The 20,103-nt window shown below is 39.1% G+C and overlaps 1 protein-coding gene across 4 annotated transcripts in view; it reads right to left on the bottom strand.

Moving 5' to 3' along the window:
* Positions 1 to 20,103, bottom strand: part of LOC139749572 (cartilage acidic protein 1-like) — a 41,067-nt gene that overhangs the window by 15,010 nt on the left and 5,954 nt on the right. For all 4 annotated transcript variants that reach the window (XM_071663630.1, XM_071663632.1, XM_071663629.1 and 1 more), the window contains exons 4-8: positions 18,062 to 18,282; positions 16,827 to 16,926; positions 12,447 to 12,592; positions 9,846 to 9,983; positions 7,390 to 7,541 (exon numbers count right to left, since the gene is read on the bottom strand). In XM_071663630.1, the coding sequence (XP_071519731.1) occupies positions 7,390 to 7,541; positions 9,846 to 9,983; positions 12,447 to 12,592; positions 16,827 to 16,926; positions 18,062 to 18,282 (757 nt within the window). The remainder of the gene's footprint in view (positions 1 to 7,389; positions 7,542 to 9,845; positions 9,984 to 12,446; positions 12,593 to 16,826; positions 16,927 to 18,061; positions 18,283 to 20,103) is intronic.

Below are 20,103 nucleotides of genomic sequence, written 5' to 3'. Positions count from 1 at the left end.
GTAGGTATGTATATTTGCGTGTGTGGACGTGTGTATGTACATGTGTATGGGGGGGGGTTGGGCCATTTCTTTCGTCTGTTTCCTTGCGCTACCTCGCAAACGCGGGAGACAGCGACAAAGTATAAAAAAAAAAAAAAAAAAAAAAAAAATATATATATATATATATATATATATATATATATATATATATATTCTTTCTTTCAAACTATTCGCCATTTCCCGCATTAGCAAGGTAGCGTTAAGAACAGAGGACTGGGCCTCTGAGGGAATATCCTCACCTGGCCTCTTTCTCTGTTCCTTCTTTTGGAAAACTAAAAAAAAAAAAAAAAAAAAAAAACCGAGAGGGGAGGATTTCCAGCCCCCCGCTCCCTCCCCTTTTAGTCGCCTTCTACAACAAACAGGGAATACGTGGGAAGTATTCTTTCTCCCCTATCCCCATATAAGAGTGAGTGCTCAAATTACAGAGGTATAAGTTTGTTGAGTATTCCTGGTAAATTATATGGGAGGGTATTGATTGAGAGGGTGAAGGCATGTACAGAGCATCAGATTGGGGAAGAGCAGTGTGGTTTCAGAAGTGGTAGAGGATGTGTGGATCAGGTGTTTGCTTTGAAGAATGTATGTGAGAAATACTTAGAAAAGCAAATGGATTTGTATGTAGCATTTATGGATCTGGAGAAGGCATATGATAGAGTTGATAGAGATGCTCTGTGGAAGGTATTAAGAATATATGGTGTGGGAGGCAAGTTGTTAGAAGCAGTGAAAAGTTTTTATCGAGGATGTAAGGCATGTGTACGTGTACAAAGAGAGGAAAGTGATTGGTTCTCAGTGAATGTAGGTTTGTGGCAGGGGTGTGTGATGTCTCCATGGTTGTTTAATTTGTTTATGGATGGGGTTGTTAGGGAGGTGAATGCAAGAGTTTTGGAAAGAGGGGCAAGTATGAAGTCTGTTGGGGATGAGAGAGCTTGGGAAGTGAGTCAGTTGTTGTTCGCTGATGATACAGCGCTGGTGGCTGATTCATGTGAGAAACTGCTGAAGCTGGTGACTGAGTTTGGTAAAGTGTGTGAAAGAAGAAAGTTAAGAGTAAATGTGAATAAGAGCAAGGTAATTAGGTACAGTAGGGTTGAGGGTCAAGTCAATTGGGAGGTAAGTTTGAATGGAGAAAAACTGGAGGAAGTAAAGTGTTTTAGATATCTGGGAGTGGATCTGGCAGCGGATGGAACCATGGAAGCGGAAGTGGATCATAGGGTGTGGGAGGGGGCGAAAATTCTGGGAGCCTTGAAGAATGTGTGGAAGTCGAGAACATTATCTCGGAAAGCAAAAATGGGTATGTTTGAAGGAATAGTGGTTCCAACAATGTTGTATGGTTGCGAGGCGTGGGCTATGGATAGAGTTGTGCGCAGGAGGATGGATGTGCTGGAAATGAGATGTTTGAGGACAATGTGTGGTGTGAGGTGGTTTGATCGAGTAAGTAACGTAAGGGTAAGAGAGATGTGTGGAAATGAAAAGAGCGTGGTTGAGAGAGCAGAAGAGGGTGTTTTGAAATGGTTTGGGGACATGGAGAGAATGAGTGAGGAAAGATTGACCAAGAGGATATATGTGTCGGAGGTGGAGGGAACGAGAAGTGGGAGACCAAATTGGAGGTGGAAAGATGGAGTGAAAAAGATTTTGTGTGATCGGGGCATGAACATGCAGGAGGGTGAAAGGAGGGCAAAGAATAGAGTGAATTGGAGCGATGTGGTATACCGGGGTTGACGTGCTGTCAGTGGATTGAATCAAGGCATGTGTATGGGGGTGGGTTGGGCCATTTCTTTCGTCTGTTTCCTTGCGCTACCTCGCAAACGCGGGAGACAGCGACAAAGCAAAAAAAAAAAAAAAATATATATATTTTTTCATACTATTCGCCATTTCCCGCATTAGCGAGGTAGCATTAAGAACAGAGGACTGGGCCTTTGAGGGAATATCCTCACATGGCCCCCTTCTCTGTTCCTTCTTTTGGAAAAATAAAAAAAAAAAAATGAGAGGGGAGGATTTCCAGCCCCCGCTCCCTTCCCTTTTAGTCACCTTCTACGACATGCAGGGAATACGAGGGAAGTATTCTTTCTCACCATTCTACGTTTTCTTTTCACTTGTAAATTCAGCCTGTTTTTACAGTTTTCCCGCAAAAAGTTTTCAGGAAAAAATTGACCTTTGAACAATGTTAAAATATATAAATATCAGAAATGAAAAACATACTTTTTCTGCAGCCATAGTTCCTCTAACACCTAAACTAAGGACCTGGTCCAGAAATTCCATCATGGTATGCACTAAAAAAGACGTGGCTTCCTTTCTCAAATGAGACAGCAGCATGCAAAAGTAAGGAAAAATACAGTGAAAGTTAAACTGATATATTTGTGCTAGCCTAATACAGAGGGTGTGGATGATAAATCTAACAGCTTCTAGTACGACAGGAGGGTCACCTCATATGTATGACCCACAGGTTAACAGTGAAGCACCTATAATGGCAGGTGTAGAAGTAATGAGTACTGAGGAGAGTAGAATTATTTCCTGCACCTTCCAAGTGATGGAAAACATCTCTATAGCTAATAATCATAAAATAATTCAGTCACATATTAAAACAAAGGCAGGAAAAGCCAGCACCCACACTGATATTTCCTTTCTAGTGTAATGGTGAGAGCCAATCTGTTTTACCAGCACCTCCATATGCTGACAGTATGTACTGTTACTCAGGCTTCCTTGCTCCCTTCACATTAATGCCACACTGTTAATATAAGGTACTAAATATTTGTTTATCTATCATATACTGAAACAAAATTACATTCAGACTTTTTCTAGCTCATTCACATTAATGAATTTTCAGTGTGACAGTCTTTGAAAAAATTTTCAAAGCATATTCTAAGATAAAATATGAGACAGTCAATTTGTACAGTAACACTATATCAAAAAGGACGTTCAAACTATGCACAAACATTCGTTTGTATTCTTCATTCTCTGCCTCTGTTCCATTATATCCTTATATATAACATCACACTAAATTATACAATGTTTACATAATTTTGAAATGAACATTCATGGTATGGGGGGTGAAGGTTCTTGGAGCAATGAGGAATGTTTAGAAAGAGAGGTTCTCTAGGATGGCAAAAATGGGTATGTTTCATCAAGGTATTGTAATCCCCATGGTGTTGTATAGATGTAAGGCATAGGCTACAGACAAGAATGGAAGAGTGTAAATGTGTAGGAAGTGAAATGTCTGAGAAAATTGGTGTGAGGACATGGTAAGAGGGAGGCATGGTAATAAGATGAGTATGGTTCAGAAAGCTGAAAAGGGTATGCTGAAATGGTTTAGACTTATAGAGAAAATGAGGGAGGAGAAGATGACAAAGATGAATATTGTGTCATAAGTGGACATGACAAGGAGGAAGACTGAACTGAAGACAGAGGGAGGAAGTGAGCTTTTGAGCACTTGGAACTCGAACATGCAGGAGGTTGAAACATGTGCACAGGATAGAGTGAACTGGAGTGGTGTGGTATACAGGAGGACTGAACCAGGGTATATGAAGCAACTGAGGGGAAACCACAAAGGTCTGAGGTTTGGTTGTGGATGGCAGCTGTGGTTTCAGTGCATTACATATAACAGCCAGAGAATGGATGTGAGCTAATAAATGAGGCCTTTTCTTTTGTGCTACCTCACTGATGTGGTAAATGGTGAATAAGTTGATCCACTTGCCCTACGCCACAATTTTGGTTCACTTTCCCACTTCTATAGGTATCACTTTGGTTTTTGCTCCCAAGGGCTTGTGTGCCTTCACTACTAGCTACACCACTCAAATGCTTGGTAAGCTACTGTGTAACATGATTACCATGTAATTGCTGGCAACCCAAGGGTGGGCAATTTTGATAGCTGTTTATCTCCTTTAACCTTTAGAACTCTCTGCCCTTTCATGTATTTCCTAATAACAATGACCTGGCACTTTTTAAATGACAGGTTTTACACTTCCTCTAAAATCTGTGAATACTTTTCCATGTATGTTCTATTTTCCAATCATTAACCTCAATATTTCAATTTAGGTCTGGCCCTAATGCTGACTTTCTTCCATGACTAGAGCTTCCAATATAAAGAAAAAATAAGAAAAGAAAATTAAAAGTCTTCAAATGCTCATTAACTTAAAAAAAGAGAATATTGTAATGTGATGGAGCAACTGTTCAGAGGAAAAGAAATTTCAACATCTAAGTGGATCATCCAGTTTCTTAGAGGCAGACTTTGCTATTTCCATATTGTGGGGTTTCCAAGATAGAGTGAATGTTACAATAAAGTCAAGCATATTCATTGAGTCATGAGATGGAATTACATAACCTTCAAAAGCAACAAGAAAGTTGTAAGGAATTTTCAATACAGAGATGCGAAGAAGCTAGGTTCTGGAGGCACTGAACCTAAACAAATTTTGTCTACTCCACATAGATATCCTCTCTTGAGTTTATTTAGGAATTTGTGTTGAGATGAGATGTAGAAAGAAAACCATGGAAATAGATCAACCATAGAGGAAGATAGAAATCAGGCAGTAAAATGAGGGAGAGAAGCCAAAAGAGGGGAGCTAAGAAATGAGACCCGGATGCAATACCCTGTTAAAAGCCTTGGATACGTCAATGGCAACTACACGATTCCCCAAAATCTTTCAGGGATGATGACCAGATATTAGTAAGTTAGGAAAGAATATCTCTAGTGGATCTTGCCTTATGGAAGCTATACCAGTGATCAGAGAGAAGACTGTGAGATTCAAGATGTCTGATGATATAGATAATTGAAGAGGGATGCAAAGACTTTGAAAATGGCAAATGTCAAAGCAACAGGACGATAGTTAGAGGGGTTAGAATGGCAACCCTTCTTGAGAATGGGTGTACATGTGCATACTTCCGAGAAGAAGGAAAAGTTCTGGTTTTTAAACAGAAATGTTCAGAGGCACACTCTTTCAGTACACAGATGGATGCTATCATGAAAGAGATTACAGAAAGGGGCACAAAATTAGTAAAAGGAGCATCAGAGAGTGATTTTTTTTCCTAATGTTGAAGGCTCCAGTCATGAAAAAGAGTCCACATTAAGGCTAGCCCTTAACTGAAATACACAGGGAATTATGAAACAGTAAAAGAAAAAAAGGAAAAGTATTTAAGAATTTTTCAAATGTGTCAGGTCACAGTTATTAGAAAAAGCATGAGAATGTAGAGAGTGCCAAAGCTTCAACATGTAGGGAAAGAAGTAGGTTTCAAAATGGCCCACTCTTGAGTTGCTGCTAGCCACATAATAATCATGTGACGCAACAGTTTGCTGAGTATTGTGTAGCCAGCTCTTGGGAACAAAAACCAAAGTAATACCTATGGGAGAGGGAAAGTGAACCAGCATTGTGGTGTAGGGCAAGGGGGTCAAGTTTGGAAATTAGCCTGGGACAGTTCATAAGTCAGACTGCTTACAACTCAACTCTGTCAAGTAAGGATACAGAGATAGAACCACCCCAAATGTGAGAGCAGTACCCCATAGAAGGACGAATCAATCCCTTGTACAAATGGAGCAACCGTTCAGAAAAGAAGTAGTTCTGACATCTAAACAGGACACAGTTTCTCAAAGGAAGACTTAGCTATTCCTGTAATGTGGGGTTTCCAAGAAAGAGTGGATGCCACACAAAATACTAAGTATGTTCATTGTGTCAAGAGGTGAAATTACAGAGATTTCAAAGTAGAGATGAGAGTTGTAAAGAGTTTTTGTTTTTATCCAAAGTAGAATTAGAAGAGAAATGGGAGAGACAGCTGTACTACTGTCAAAACAGAAAAGTGAAGGAAAGGATGAGTGACAGAAGTTGTTAGAGATGCCCTAAGCTAAAGACCAGAAAGACCTATCAGTGGATAATGAAGATATGTCATCACACTTCTTCCTCTGAATAGAGGGACACTTTGCCTCATGGATAATGTACTTGAAATGATTATGGTGAGTGATAAATGATGAATGGGTTAGAGGAAGGAAAGTTTTCTAAGCCCGATATGCCCGATCCCTTGACTGGATGACCTCAGAACAGGAATGGTTGAAGGATGGATTGGAAGGAGACATCTTAGAGGAAGCGAGGGATAAATGCTTCCATTCTAAATACAAAAGACTATGCCAGGCATTTGATGGAGACAGAAGCATCACCATATAAGACATAATAATTTACCCAAGGAGGGTCAGAAAAGAATTTTCATAAGTTATTCCAGTCAGCTTTGTTGAGGTTCCAATATTTACATTCACAAGGGGCTGCTTGGGGAGGAAGGGCCATTAAAATAGATACATTTATGACTGTGATAATATTAACCCACTGGGAACTAGACAGATAGTGTTCAACAGAAGAAAGGTTACAAGAGATCACAAATGTTGGTAAAATGAATGGAAAAAGAGGAACATCTATCAGAGATGGAAAGGTCATGGAAGAGGCTGGTACTACTACTGTCTAAGATCTCTCTCTTATTGTCAGTAGAGTCAGGCAAAAACCTGGAGATTCTTAGCAACCCATGATGCTAAGGATATGGGGCCATAAGTTTGTTGGACTCTATCAAGATTATTTTTAAAGAATGATTGGCGAGACAACTTATGAGAAGAAATTAAGAAACTATGAGAGGTTTGAGTAGGTGTATGGTGCTTGTAAGAAGATAGCAGGACAAGCCTAGTAGTCTTGTTTTGATAAGACAGAATGCAAGAACAGCAATCCAAACACTGAGGGAGTAAGATGATTTTGGGCACCATTTTGACGTTCCTCAGTCAGGATACAGAGCTAACAACAGTCTATCACCTAATGGACTGCTTCAAGGGTAGGGGATGGGATACTCCTTGCATTAACTGGGGTGTTGGAAAGGCCAATAATCTTCCACCTGAGCCCTCCCTCTCGCTGGCAATAGTCACAAGAGAGTGTAGTTCTAACATATTAATCAAGTTATGCAAATAATCAAACTATAAATATGCACCATTTGGTGCCAATTATCAAGCAAATTTCTTCGAAGCAGGTTTCTTTCCATCAAATCTGAGATTCATTAGTACCATGTTTTATCTATCATTCTATTTTTAGTAGCAATATCTCTGTTATCACTTTCAGACAAATGTACAACAAATGTTTATTCTTTTCATATGTATGTTAGTAATGTCAAAACACATAAATGAGAATCCTGGTTAAGTAAAAAGAAATTTTGGGTCAATAAAGGTAAATCGCATGTGTGCAATTTTAGCTCTTGTGAATTTGGTATATATGAGGGAGACAGGCACAAAATTCCTGTACATCAGTACTAAATTCTTTTCTTTGATACCAAATATATTCATAAATATGCAAGATATTTTTCTATGATAATAAAATAAATGTATAGATATCAAGTATTACTCACCCTAAACCTGGGCTGACCCTCATCATCAGCTGTCTGAAGAAAGATCTTATGAGGGCCATTCCAGTTGCCATAAACGATATCCAATTTACCATCACCATCAAAATCAGTCAACATCACTCCACCACCACCATGCTCATAGGCATCAGAAATACCTACAGTGTGAAATAATAATCCTATCAAAATCCTATATATATACACATACAAATTAAAAACAAGGGAAGCAATGGGAGTGGATGAAGAATGGGAGGTGTTTAGGGAAGCAGTGCTGGCATGTGCAAGAGATGGATGTGGCATGCAAAAGGTGGGAGGTGGGCAGATTAGAAAGGGTAGTAAGTGATGATGTGAAGAAGTAAAGTGGCTAGTGAAAGGAAGAGTGCAAATGAATGGGGGATGTATATGAGAAAGCGGTAGGAGGTCAAGAAAGGTTTTTATCAAGGGTGTAAGGCATGTGTACGAGCAGGGAGAGAGGAGAGTGAATGGTTCCAAGTGAAGGTTGATCAGCAGCAGGGGTGTATGATGTCACCATGGTTGCTTGATTTGTTCATGGATGGGGTGGGGGTGGTGAGGGAGGTAAATATGAATGTCTGGGAGAAAGGGGTGAGTATGCAGCCTGTAGTGGGATGACAAGGCCTAGAAGGTGAGTCACATGTTATTTGCCAATGATACAGCACTGGACAGGTTAGCTGGGGTGTGAGTTTGAATGGAGCAAAACTGGAAGAAGTGAAGTGTTTTAGAAACATGCGAGCAGACATGGCAGCAAATGGAACCATGGAAGCGAAAGTGAGTCATAGAGGGAGTGAGGGGGTTAAGTTTCTGGGAGCACTGAAGAATGTGTGGAAAGAGATACTGTGATCTGGGAGGGCAAAAATGGATATGTTTGAAGGTATATTAGTTCCAACATTATTATATGGATGCAAGGGATGGGCTATAGATAAGACTGTGCAGTGGTGGGTGCGTGTGTTGGAATAAAATATCTGAGGACAATATGTAAGATAGTTTGATCGAGTAAATAATGAAAGGGTGAGAAAGAGGCATGGTAATAAAAAGAATGCAGATGAGAGAACAGAAGAGGGTGTGCTGAAATTATTTGGACACATGGAGAAAATAAGTAAAGAAAGGTTGACAAAGAGGATATATGTGTCAGAAGCAGAGGGAACAAAAGGAACAGGGAGACCAAACTGGAGATGGAAGGATGGAGTGAAAAAGATTTTGAAGGATTGGGGCCTGAACATGCAGGAGGGTGAAATGCATGCACAGGATAAAGTGAATTGGAACAAAGTGGCATACATGAGTTGATGTGCTGTCAATGGACTGAAACAGGACATGTGAGGTAAACCATGGAAAGGTCTGTGGGGCCTGATTGTTGATAGTGAGCTGTGGTCTCAGTGCAATACATATGACAGCTAGAGAATGGATGCGAGCAGATGTGGTTTTTCTTCATATGTTCCTGGCGCTTCCTTGCTATCACAGGATATGGCAATCAAGTATGAAAAAATCAATAACATAAGAAATCACCCAGACAGAGATAGCAAGATATCGATCACAAAAAAATCTGTATGTATGCTACAATAAACTAAAGAAATATCCAAGAAGCATCACATGAAACTGGGTTTGAATATGGGAACATGACCATCATGCAGTTTAAGGCAGAATGATACTAACCATAGATAAACATGAACAAAGAAATCAGCACAGAGGTGATCAGTGGAGTATGGTGTGCCGAAGATGAAGCTACTGACGATTTAAAAAATGACATTCTCTTTAATGTTTCAGCAGAAAATTATCAACGGTAATTAATTCATAAGAATGAGGTAAGACGTTTTCAGAATTCTATCAAAGCTGTGTTGGCTACAGATACCACAACATTAAGAGGGATCTAAATATTTTCACTATGGGTACTGTGGGATGACAGGTTACTGTTATTTGGTGAAATTCACTATAATACAATGGGTGCATCCACAAGTACAGCAAATCAGTGAGATTTTATCATGCTGTAAGAGAAAACGAGGACAAGAATTATTGGTGTATCAGTTCCTCTGATTCTTAGGTGCTTAATGACTTGGCCATATACTACATAATTCAGTATTTATGTATGCATGTACTTGTTTACATACATAAAAGCATATATATGTTTTAACTGATAGAGTGGTGCTGCCAGACTCCTGTTAGTGGTTACACCTCAGGTGAGGGGTTACCTTCGACAAGGCTGGGTTATCATAAGTTAGCAAAAGGAGGTGGAGCCTTGTTGTGAAGCCTCTTATTCCAACCAAGTCCATCATTTCCCTGCTTCTAACTGCAATGCAGCCTTGAAGCTGCAAGAGCCCATTTAATGGGGTTCTGGGGCTATAAAAAAAAATATACAATAACAGCTAAATGATCTTCAAAGAATATTTTTATCTACCCATTCCAACATAGCATGAAACAGCATATCACACAGAGAAAAAAAATTTTCTTACCTGATTCAGCTGCCACATCAGTGAAAGTTCCATTTCCATTGTTCTTGAATAAAAAATTTGGGCCATGCTCATTATTGCAGAAGATATCACTTCGTCCATCCTTATTCAGAATTGGCCCAACTGTAACTCCACGTCCGCCTGAAAAAAAAAAGTGAGCCTTTTATACTCACAGTGTTTCTTTCAACAGCTAAATTTCATCACTTTTAATTGTGGCTTATGAATGAACACTGCATGAAAATTTTTTAGCAATGAAACTAGTCATTCCATATCTCTAAAAACTTCTTTGCAATGACATTTCCCTCTCTCAAATCCCTATTTTGCTCTCCTACTTTTATTTTGGTATTTTGTCACACTGAGTTAAGCTGAACTCTTAAAGTGCATTCTCTTGGTTATTCTCCCCACATCATTTTCCTTTTAATCTCACAAAGACTTTTTTAAAGATTCCTTTAAGAAGGATCATTACCAATAAGTTTAAAGCACTGTGATTATGTTGAGGATATTTCTTTTTTAATTTCTTTTTTTTTTCCAAAAGAAGGAACAGAGAAGGGGGCCAGGTGAGGGTATTCCCTCAGAGGCCCAGTCCTCTGTTCTTAAAGCTACCTTGCTAATGCAGGAAATGGTGAATAGTTTGAAAAAAAAAAAAAAAATATATATATATATATATAATTTATTTATATTTTATTTATTTTGCTTTTTTGCTATTCATACATGCTGCCTTCATCCATTCTTGCTGCCACCCCGCCACATGTGAAAAAACAGCACCCCCTCCCCCCGCGTGTGAATGAGATAGCGCCAGGAAACAACAACAAAGGTTACATTCGTTCACACTCAATCTCTAGCTGTCATGTGTAATGCATCGAAATCACAGCTCCCTTTCCACATCCAGGCCCCACAAAACTTTCCATGGTTTACCCCAGATACTTCACGTGCCCTGGTTCGATCCATTAACAGCACATCCATCCCGGTATACCACATCGTTCCAATTCACTCTATTCCTTGCACGCCTTTCACCCTCCATCTTTCCAACTCCAATTTAGTCTCCCACTTCTCCATCTCTACCCCGCCCTGCAGGAAAACAGCATTGCTATCCCCTGCTTCAGCGAGGTAGCTCCAGGAATACAGACAAAAAGGCCACATTCGTTCACACTCAGTCTCTAGCTGTCATGTGAAATGTACCGAAACCACAGCTCCCTATCCATATCTGGTATACCTATTTCTTTTCAGTGGCTGATCCAACCACAACTGTTTCCATGTGATTCATCAGGAGAAAAATCAGTATACATATAGGCAAAATACATTTAACCACTCAAATTGGAAATCATGAACTTAGTGCAGGAGCACCACCAAATTTCCAGCAACTGATGGTTCGGCACCTCCTTTAGTCCGGACAAAATTATGTGAGGGAACTTGAAATTACTGCGGCCACCAGACTAGTTTACTGGGTGGCCACAGAAGGCGTTGTATGTAGGGTGCGCTTATTCACATTCTTTACACTGCACTTGTTGGTGGTGATACCACAATTCTGTGAGATTCTTAGCTTATTTTGCTTAAATTCAACCCTAGCTATAGCTTCAAAGGCAAATGAAAGTGTCAGTCGTGGTGTCAAACATAAACATCAGTTCATATCAATCCAAGATAAAGTAAAACTGTTGAAAAAATGGACTGTGGTGTTTCGGTGCGTAAGCTGTATGACATCAACAGAACTGGTTCATCAACTGTTTATGATATACAGAAGGAAAGGGAATAAATATTGAAATTCTATGCAGACAGTGATTCTAAGAAGCAAATGACAAATAGAGAAACTATGAAAGAGCATGATTGAGTGATGATGGAATGGTTTTGACAGCGTCGAAGTGATGGAGTGGGGTTGTCAGGTAGCACAATAATGGACCACGATAAGTTGTTCCATAAAGAACTTAAAATTACAACATGAGCATGACTATAGTGACTATGTGAAGGATGGCTTCAAAGATGCATGAAGCATCATGGAATCTCCATGATAAAGTGTGCGGAGAAAAGCGTTCTGCAAACTACGGAGCTGCCGAGTATACGGACAAATTTGCAAAACTCGTAGCTAATGAGCACCCCAGTCCTGAGATGTATAATGCAGATGAAACTGCATTATTCTGGTGATGCACACCTAAGAAAACACTAGCAACAGAAGATGCAGAAGACCCCACAGGATTCAAACAATCTAAGGACAGATTTACCATCTTAGGGTGCTCAAACATCTAATATTTGTTTAATTTAAATTTCTAGCAGTCCATGGTATACTTTAGACACATGGGAGATGTATAATTAGTAGGTTAGAGGTGTGTTGGTGAATTATCATTACGTGATCACGGTTGGTTTGGCAAAACGGTTAATCTTGTAAGGCTTTGGAACCAAAAATGCACCTGTAGTATGGAAAACTGTTCATCAAGATACATTCACAAAGGTTGTAAGATGATGTACTTGATTAATTCTGTCTACCTTTACATGAAAAAGGGTTTACAGCTAGCAGTCACAGATAAACATCAAATATGCATCATGAAAAGTTATATATATGACATAATAGTTACAATCAACTTCCATTATCATTATGAAAAAGTGGAGCCTTACCTATCCACTTTGCAATGCCAGCCTCCTGCGCAACTTCTCTGAGTGCCACGACACCACTGGTTACTTCACTGCGACTTTCATCCAACTCAATAAGAGAATGAGCACCAATTACCCCTCTTGAATAATTAGCAAGGTAGATAGAATACCTATAAAAGAAATATCATTGCTTTTCTACTACAAATTCTTCTCAGCATTGATATACATCACATATATATATATTCTTTAATCCATATCTTTTTTTTTATTTTTTTACTTTCCAGTTGGAACATACTGGTTAGCCTTAACTCTTAACATAGACATTAATATAACAAAAGTTCATAGGCTGAGCTCTATTATGCACTTAAGTTTCTTTTCCTTGGAATGCATTCACAAAGCAACAGCATTTGCTGCACTGCAGCACATTTTTACACTAAATAGTATCCTTCAAACACTGTTATCTCCTCCTTATAATGTTACCCTTAGACTTTAAAAGAAATGCATGGATACTGATGATTATCTTGATCTGTCATTACATACATATAATCTTTTTTATTGATAATTATCAATTTCCTCTACGTATAAGCAATGTCTTTAAGATTCTTAGTCTGGAGCCAACATAAAGGACAGAAAATGCCATCTTTATGCATAAAACATCTCAAACTGCAAGCTCTAGAGTACACTCACTTGTTATTCTTAGTGAATGTTTCATAGACATCATAATCAAGTGAACCTGAATTTCTAGATGCTGCAATGGAGCCCAAGACAATGCCAAGTCTCCATAAGCAAGAGATTTTACTACATTTCTCATGCAACCCTGGAGTGCGTGAGTAATAACTTGCCCTTAAATATGAATGAAAGGACCTGAATCCCACATGCTTTGTGTTTAGAGTAGCTCCACACTTTTTTTTTTTTTTTTTTTTAATACTTTGTCGCTGTCTCCCGCGTTTGCGAGGTAGCGCAAGGAAACAGACGAAAGAAATGGTCCAACCCCCCCCCATACACATGTATATACATACGTCCACACACGCAAATATACATACCTACACAGCTTTCCATGGTTTACCCCAGACGCTTCACATGCCTTGATTCAATCCACTGACAGCACGTCAGCCCCGGTATACCACATCGCTCCAATTCACTCTATTCCTTGCCCTCCTTTCACCCTCCTGCATGTTCAGGCCCCGATCACGCAAAATCTTTTTCACTCCATCTTTCCACCTCCAATTTGGTCTCCCTCTTCTCCTTGTTCCCTCCACCTCCGACACATATATCCTCTTGGTCAATCTTTCCTCACTCATCCTCTCCATGTGCCCAAACCACTTCAAAACACCCTCTTCTGCTCTCTCAACCACGCTCTTTTTATTTCCACACATCTCTCTTACCCTTACGTTACTCACTCGATCAAACCACCTCACACCACACATTGTCCTCAAACATCTCATTTCCAGCACATCCATCCTCCTGCGCACAACTCTATCCATAGCCCACGCCTCGCAACCATACAACATTGTTGGAACAACTATTCCTTCAAACATACCAATTTTTGCTTTCCGAGATAATGTTCTCGACTTTCACACATTCTTCAAGGCTCCCAGAATTTTCGCCCCCTCCCCCACCCTATGATCCACTTCCACTTCCATGGTTCCATCCGCTCCACACTTATCATCTCTTTTTGTGCACTTACTCATGCAGTCTTTTTCTTCCTGCAATTAAATGTTCAAGTATGCTCACCATTTTAGCAATAAACTGAGCACATTTTGAGACCAAGAGGGTCATGTTGCTCATGAGAGTTGTATAAATAGATCATAAGGCAAAAAACATTACTTGTCCTAGTCACACAACACACACACTGCTCATTAGGATAAATGAGCTGCAAAAATGCAAAAACCTTTCACTACTAATACAGTAACATTTCAATAATCTAAAGGCCTCATAACTTAAGTAATATCAGTATCATAGAGCACACTGTGGAAAACCTGGGAACAATCTAAAGGGAGAGAGTACAAAGGTGAAAAGACAGAGTTATTTTGGAAGTCCAAAGTGAGTTCCATAACCAAAGGAAAGTCAGCACAGAGAAATATGTAGTCCTCTTGTTTTAAAAGCCTCAAATTATTGACTGTATGGAGAGTTAGTTTTCAGGAACGCTGAATGACATTATATGCCTTAGTTGTGATGGGACTGGAAACCGCCTGAAAATCCCCTTCACTTATACTTCAAATTCTAAAAGATGGAACAGAATACAGAGCCAAAGAGGGAGTGTTTTTCCTCCTCAAAGGCTCAGGCTGGGGTGTCTAAATGTGTGTGGATGCATATGTGTGGATGTAAACAAGATGAAAAGAGAGGATAGATAGATAGTATGTTTAAGGAAAGGACCTTGGATGTTCTGGCACAGAGTGAAACAAAGCTCAAAGGTAAAGGGGAAGAATAGTGTGGAAAATTCTTATGAGTGAAGTCAGGGGTTGATGAGAGGAAGAGAGCTAAGGAAGGAGTAGCACTATTCCTGAAGCATGAGCTGTGGGAGTGTGTGAAAGAGTATAAGGAAGTTAATTCTCTAGACTGATGTGGGCAAGAATGAAAGTGGATGATGAGAGATGGGTAATCATTAGTGCTTACACACTTCACCATGAGAAGAAAGCTCAGGAAACACAAGTGTTTTGGGAGCTGCTGAGTGTGTCTGCAATATTAATGTAAAAGACTGGGTGTTGGTGATGAGTGATTTGAAGGCAAAGGTAAATAATGCGGCAATTAAGGGTATAACTAGGGGGCATGGGGTATTCACTATCATAAATGGAAATGGTGAACAGCATGTGATGAAAAAGTGGGCAGATTAGAATGGGTAGTGAGTACTGGGATGAAAAGGTAAATCTGCTGGTGAAAGAGAAAAGCGAGGTATTTAGGTGGTACTTACCGGGAAAGAGTGCAAATGATTAGGGGATATATATGGGAAAGCAGCAGGAGGTCAGAGGAAGGTGCAGGTGTCAAAAAAGAGGGCAAATGAGAGTGGGGGGTGAGCAAATATCGGTATACTTTAAGGAAAATAAGATGTTTTGGAAGAAGGTCATTAATGTACAAAAAATAAGAGAACAAATAAGAACATCAGTGAAGGGGGCAAAATGGGAGGTTATAACAGATAGTGATGAAGTAAGATGGAGTGAGGATTTTGAAGGACTGCTGATGTGTTTGATGATAGGGTGGCACATACAGGGCGTTTGGGTTGAGGTGGTATGCAAAGTGAAAGAGTCGTGGAGCGTGGTTTGGTGAAGGGAGAAGAGGTGGTGAAAGTCTAATGTAAGATTTGTTGAAAATGAAATGTTTGAGGACATTATGCGGAGCGAGATGGTTTGATCAAGTAAGAAATGAAAGGGTAAGAGAGATGTGTATTATCAAAAAGAGTGTGGTTGAGAAAGTTGAAGAGGGTGTGCTGAAATTCTTTAGACACATGGAGAGAACAAATGGAGAAAGGTCGAAAAAGTGGACGTGTCAAAAGTGGTGGAAACAAGGAGAGCAGGGAGACCAAAAAGGAGATGATAGGATGGAGTAAAAAAGATTTTGAGTGAGCAGGATCTGAACATGCAAGAGGGTGAAAGGCATGCAAGAAAGAAAGTGAACTGGAACGATGTTGTATACTGGGGTTGATGTGCTGTCAATGGACTTGATCAGGGAATGCAAAGCAGCTGGGGTAAACCATGGAGTGCTCTGTGGGGCCTGGTTGTGGATAGGAAGCTCTGATTTTTGGTGCATTACACATGACAGCTAGAAAAAGGATGTGAATGGATGTGGCCTTTCTTCATCTGTTCTCAGTGATACCTCAAAAATGCAGGAAACAGCAGTCATAGAAAAAAGGAAAGGAATAACTCCCACACCCACAAAAGTTTCGATCCTCCCCATGATGAAATTCTAGAATTAATACTTCAAATTGATCCTAAAAATGTGACGATACAGGTGCTCTTGGATAGTAACCCCAGGTTATTCTATAAATGAACATTGTGCAGCTGCCATAGAAATGAGTGACATATCGCTACCTCGCAAATGCGGGAGACAGCAACAAAGCAAAAAGAAAAAAAAAAAATCTCTTCAGAATGCAACATCCTTCATCCAGCCCAAAGATCTGGGGATAAAGTTACACATTGATTTACAAAAAGCAGCAGCTGAAGATTAATAAAAAAAACTCACAAATAGCTTTCTGAATGTGTTGAGGTGTAATACAGAAAGATCTTGGAAGTGTCACTAACCACAGCCCATTTGATGGCTCTTCAAAGAACAGATAACTTTATTTCCTTGGAAGACTTTCTTAGGCAAAAGCATGGGAATATGAATTATCAGTAATGGATACAGTCTCACAGGAAACTCCATTTACTTATCTCAAGAACAGGCTCATGTGACACCTTCATAAGAACTCACCTTCCAGTGCCATTACGATCGATGCACCCAACTGACAACCCAATTAACTGACTTGCAATATTCTGATTTACCTCATCAGAGAGAATATCTTCATAGCGACCTGAGAAAAATCACATATTTGAGCTAAAAAGGGCTGGTTTGCATAAGACAGACACAGAATTACAGGCAAAGGAATACTTTTTATCTAACTCTATTACACCACTGAATATGGTAAATATAACACCTCAGTTGCCTAAGAAAACACTAAAATGGATGACCTTACACTGCATATCAGATCTCTCAACACTACAACATTTTATACTGTATATCAATCACTGTCTTCTTTAAAAAAAAAATCTTTATATCCTGTTCCTCTAAATCTAATGTAATTCATAAAAAAATAAATCTTGAAATAATTTTGTATTTACCAGTCTACTGTTACATATCCTTGTTCTGCATCCATTCTTTCATCAATCTCCCCAATCTCTCAAGGACACCAGCCTTACATATTCGGTTCATGGTGGATGGACCACAGATGTATAAATATCCTCTTCCAGTATAATGATAAAGATATTAAATACAAATGGTGTACGTGCAATAAACTACAAAACAAATAGCAGGAACTCACTTGACAATCAGGTCTTATTCCCACACTTTTCAGTGCACTGCATTGAAATATCTAGAAAACTACACATTAGCAAAGTGATAGCATTACACAACAAGAACAAATACCGAAGAAATAACTGATAAAAGCATGGATACATCTTTCTGGATAATGGATATTCAAACTGAAGACCTAAATACTTTGAAACTTTGTTGATTCTGCTGTTTATCAGTGGATCATCTGAATATACCAATATTTCTTAATTTATCTTTTTGAAAAAAAAAAAAAATCAGTCATCAGAGACATCAATACCCACGACAATACATCTGGTTTGTTGAAAAAAGTCATCAATATTCAAGTGAAAAAGGCAGAAGAAGGTCAATCCTCGAGTTTCTAATTCTTAAACTCCTAAACTTAGCTTTACATCCTTATCATTACATTAAAATACCTAAATATTTTCCTTTAAACAATGGAACTCAATATCAAGTGCTTCCATAAAGTTATGTTTTCTAGGAATCCCTTTCCAACATAAAGTGGGTACTATTTGCACCAGGAAAAATACAATGAAAGCAGTGTTTGCCAGAGATTATACATGAAAAACAATGTCACATCAGAGTACAGCATATCAGATATACTTGAGTAAGGAACCCACCATTCCTGAATTTGAAGAGTTTATGTGAATAAACCTGATTGGTGTTAAGGAAATATATTTCCTCACGTCCATCACCATCCACGTCGCATGCACACACATCAATGGCATTTACTGCCTCATCCCTTAAAGCATAGTATGGGCTTGATGGGTCATCAACAGCCAGATTTTCCAGACGATCCTCTGATTGGTTGTACTTTAGCACCAAATTTGGTCCATTGAATCTGAAACATTATTATTTTTCTTATAATATGTCTTTTATATCTATGCATGTTGGCAACCTTCCACATGAACAAGGTAGCATCAAGAACAGAAAAAACCTTGCTTCGCTCCTTTCTCTGTTCCTTCATATGGAAAATAATACAAGAGAGATAGAGGATTTCCATACCCCTGCTCCTATCAGTCACCTTCCACAACATGCAATGCATATGTGGGCAGGAGGGTGTGAAGCATGCGTGAGATAATGCAAGGTGGGGCAATGTGGCATACAGGGGCTGAAATGCTATCAATGGGCTGAATTAGGGCATATGAAGTAGTCAAGGGAAACCACAGAGAGGTCTGAGGGGCTTGGCTGTGGATGAAGGAACTCAGGTTTCAGTGTATTATGCATGATAGGTAATGATTGGATGTGTGCATATAAGGTCACTTCTTCATCTATTTCTGGCCTTACCTTGATATGCAGGAAAAAGCACACAATTATGAAAAAATACCATTATCATAAGTGTATTTTACTAATCTATGATACCAGCTTGATAACCTGTACATAGAAATGAAAAAATTACGATAAACATGCATAACCATTTTGTTAGTACAAGAAAATACGTTTTGCTAAAAACATTTTCTCTATCATTTAGATGGTGGCTGCTTCTTAACATGTCTGAAAGGTAGAAGCAGTGGAATGACTGTACATGTTAAGTGGATAAAATCTTTTTGATCTGTAAAGACTTTTTTTCAGTGAAAACTAGACAAACCAAGTACAGTACTATGTATCTATCCACTACCTGCTCAGACCTACATTTGTTGAATCATATATCCCTGGGGATAGAGGAGAAAGAAAATTCCCATGTATTCCCAGCATGTCATAGAAAGTGACTGAAGAAGGTAGTAGCTTAGGGGGCTGGAAACCTTCCCCTCCTTGTATTCTAATTTCTAAAAGTTGGAACAGAAGATGGAAGTAAGCAAGGAGTGCTCATCCTTCTTGAAAGCTCAGGCTGGGGTGTTTAAATGTGTGTGCAGGTAACCAAGATAACAAGAAGGGTGAAACAGGTAGTATGTTTGAGGAGAGAAACATGGTTGTTCTGAATGAAACAAAACTAAAATACTGGGGGTCTGAACATGCAGGAGGGTGGAAGGTGTGGATAAGAGAGAGTAAACTGATGAGATGTGGTACAGCATATGGATGGCAATGTGGTTTCAATAGACTGAACCAGGGCATATGAAAAGGTCTGAGGAAACCATGGAAAGGTCTGTGGGTCTAGATGTGGATCAGAGGCTGTGGTTTCAGTTCATTATGGATGACAGCTAGAGACTAGATGTAAACAATTTAGGCAACATCTCTGTCTGTTCGCAGTGCTACCTTACTAATGAGGGAAACAGCGAGCAGGATGAAAAACAATCATTCATAAATACCAATTCTAATAATGCAATATCCCTAACATCAAGCATTATTTCAACATATAATCAATTAATCACATTACTCCAGGACTTCTATTATGTAACATCAAGCATTATTTCAACATATAATCAATTAATCATATTACTCCAGGACTTCTATAATGGGGCTGCAGTAAAAACAACTGAACGAAAATGCACGACTCCTTTGGAATGAGATATTCTTCAAGGAGATTTTACCCCTTTTAATCTGTGTTGATAAAAGGACCTTACTTAAAAAGACTTTTCACTTGCATTGTAACCATGTGCAGGCAGTCCAGTAATGCCATATCAATTCATGTTTCAGTGCGGACTAAGGATACATCCTCCCTGCAAATAATAGTTTAGCAATAGTCAAAAATGAATGTTGTATCAAAAAGTAACAACAATGATCC

Source organism: Panulirus ornatus, chromosome 7 (assembly GCF_036320965.1).
Source record: "Panulirus ornatus isolate Po-2019 chromosome 7, ASM3632096v1, whole genome shotgun sequence".
NCBI classification, from domain to species: Eukaryota; Metazoa; Arthropoda; class Malacostraca; order Decapoda; family Palinuridae; genus Panulirus; species Panulirus ornatus.
This window is presented reverse-complemented; position numbering and strand designations above follow the sequence as displayed.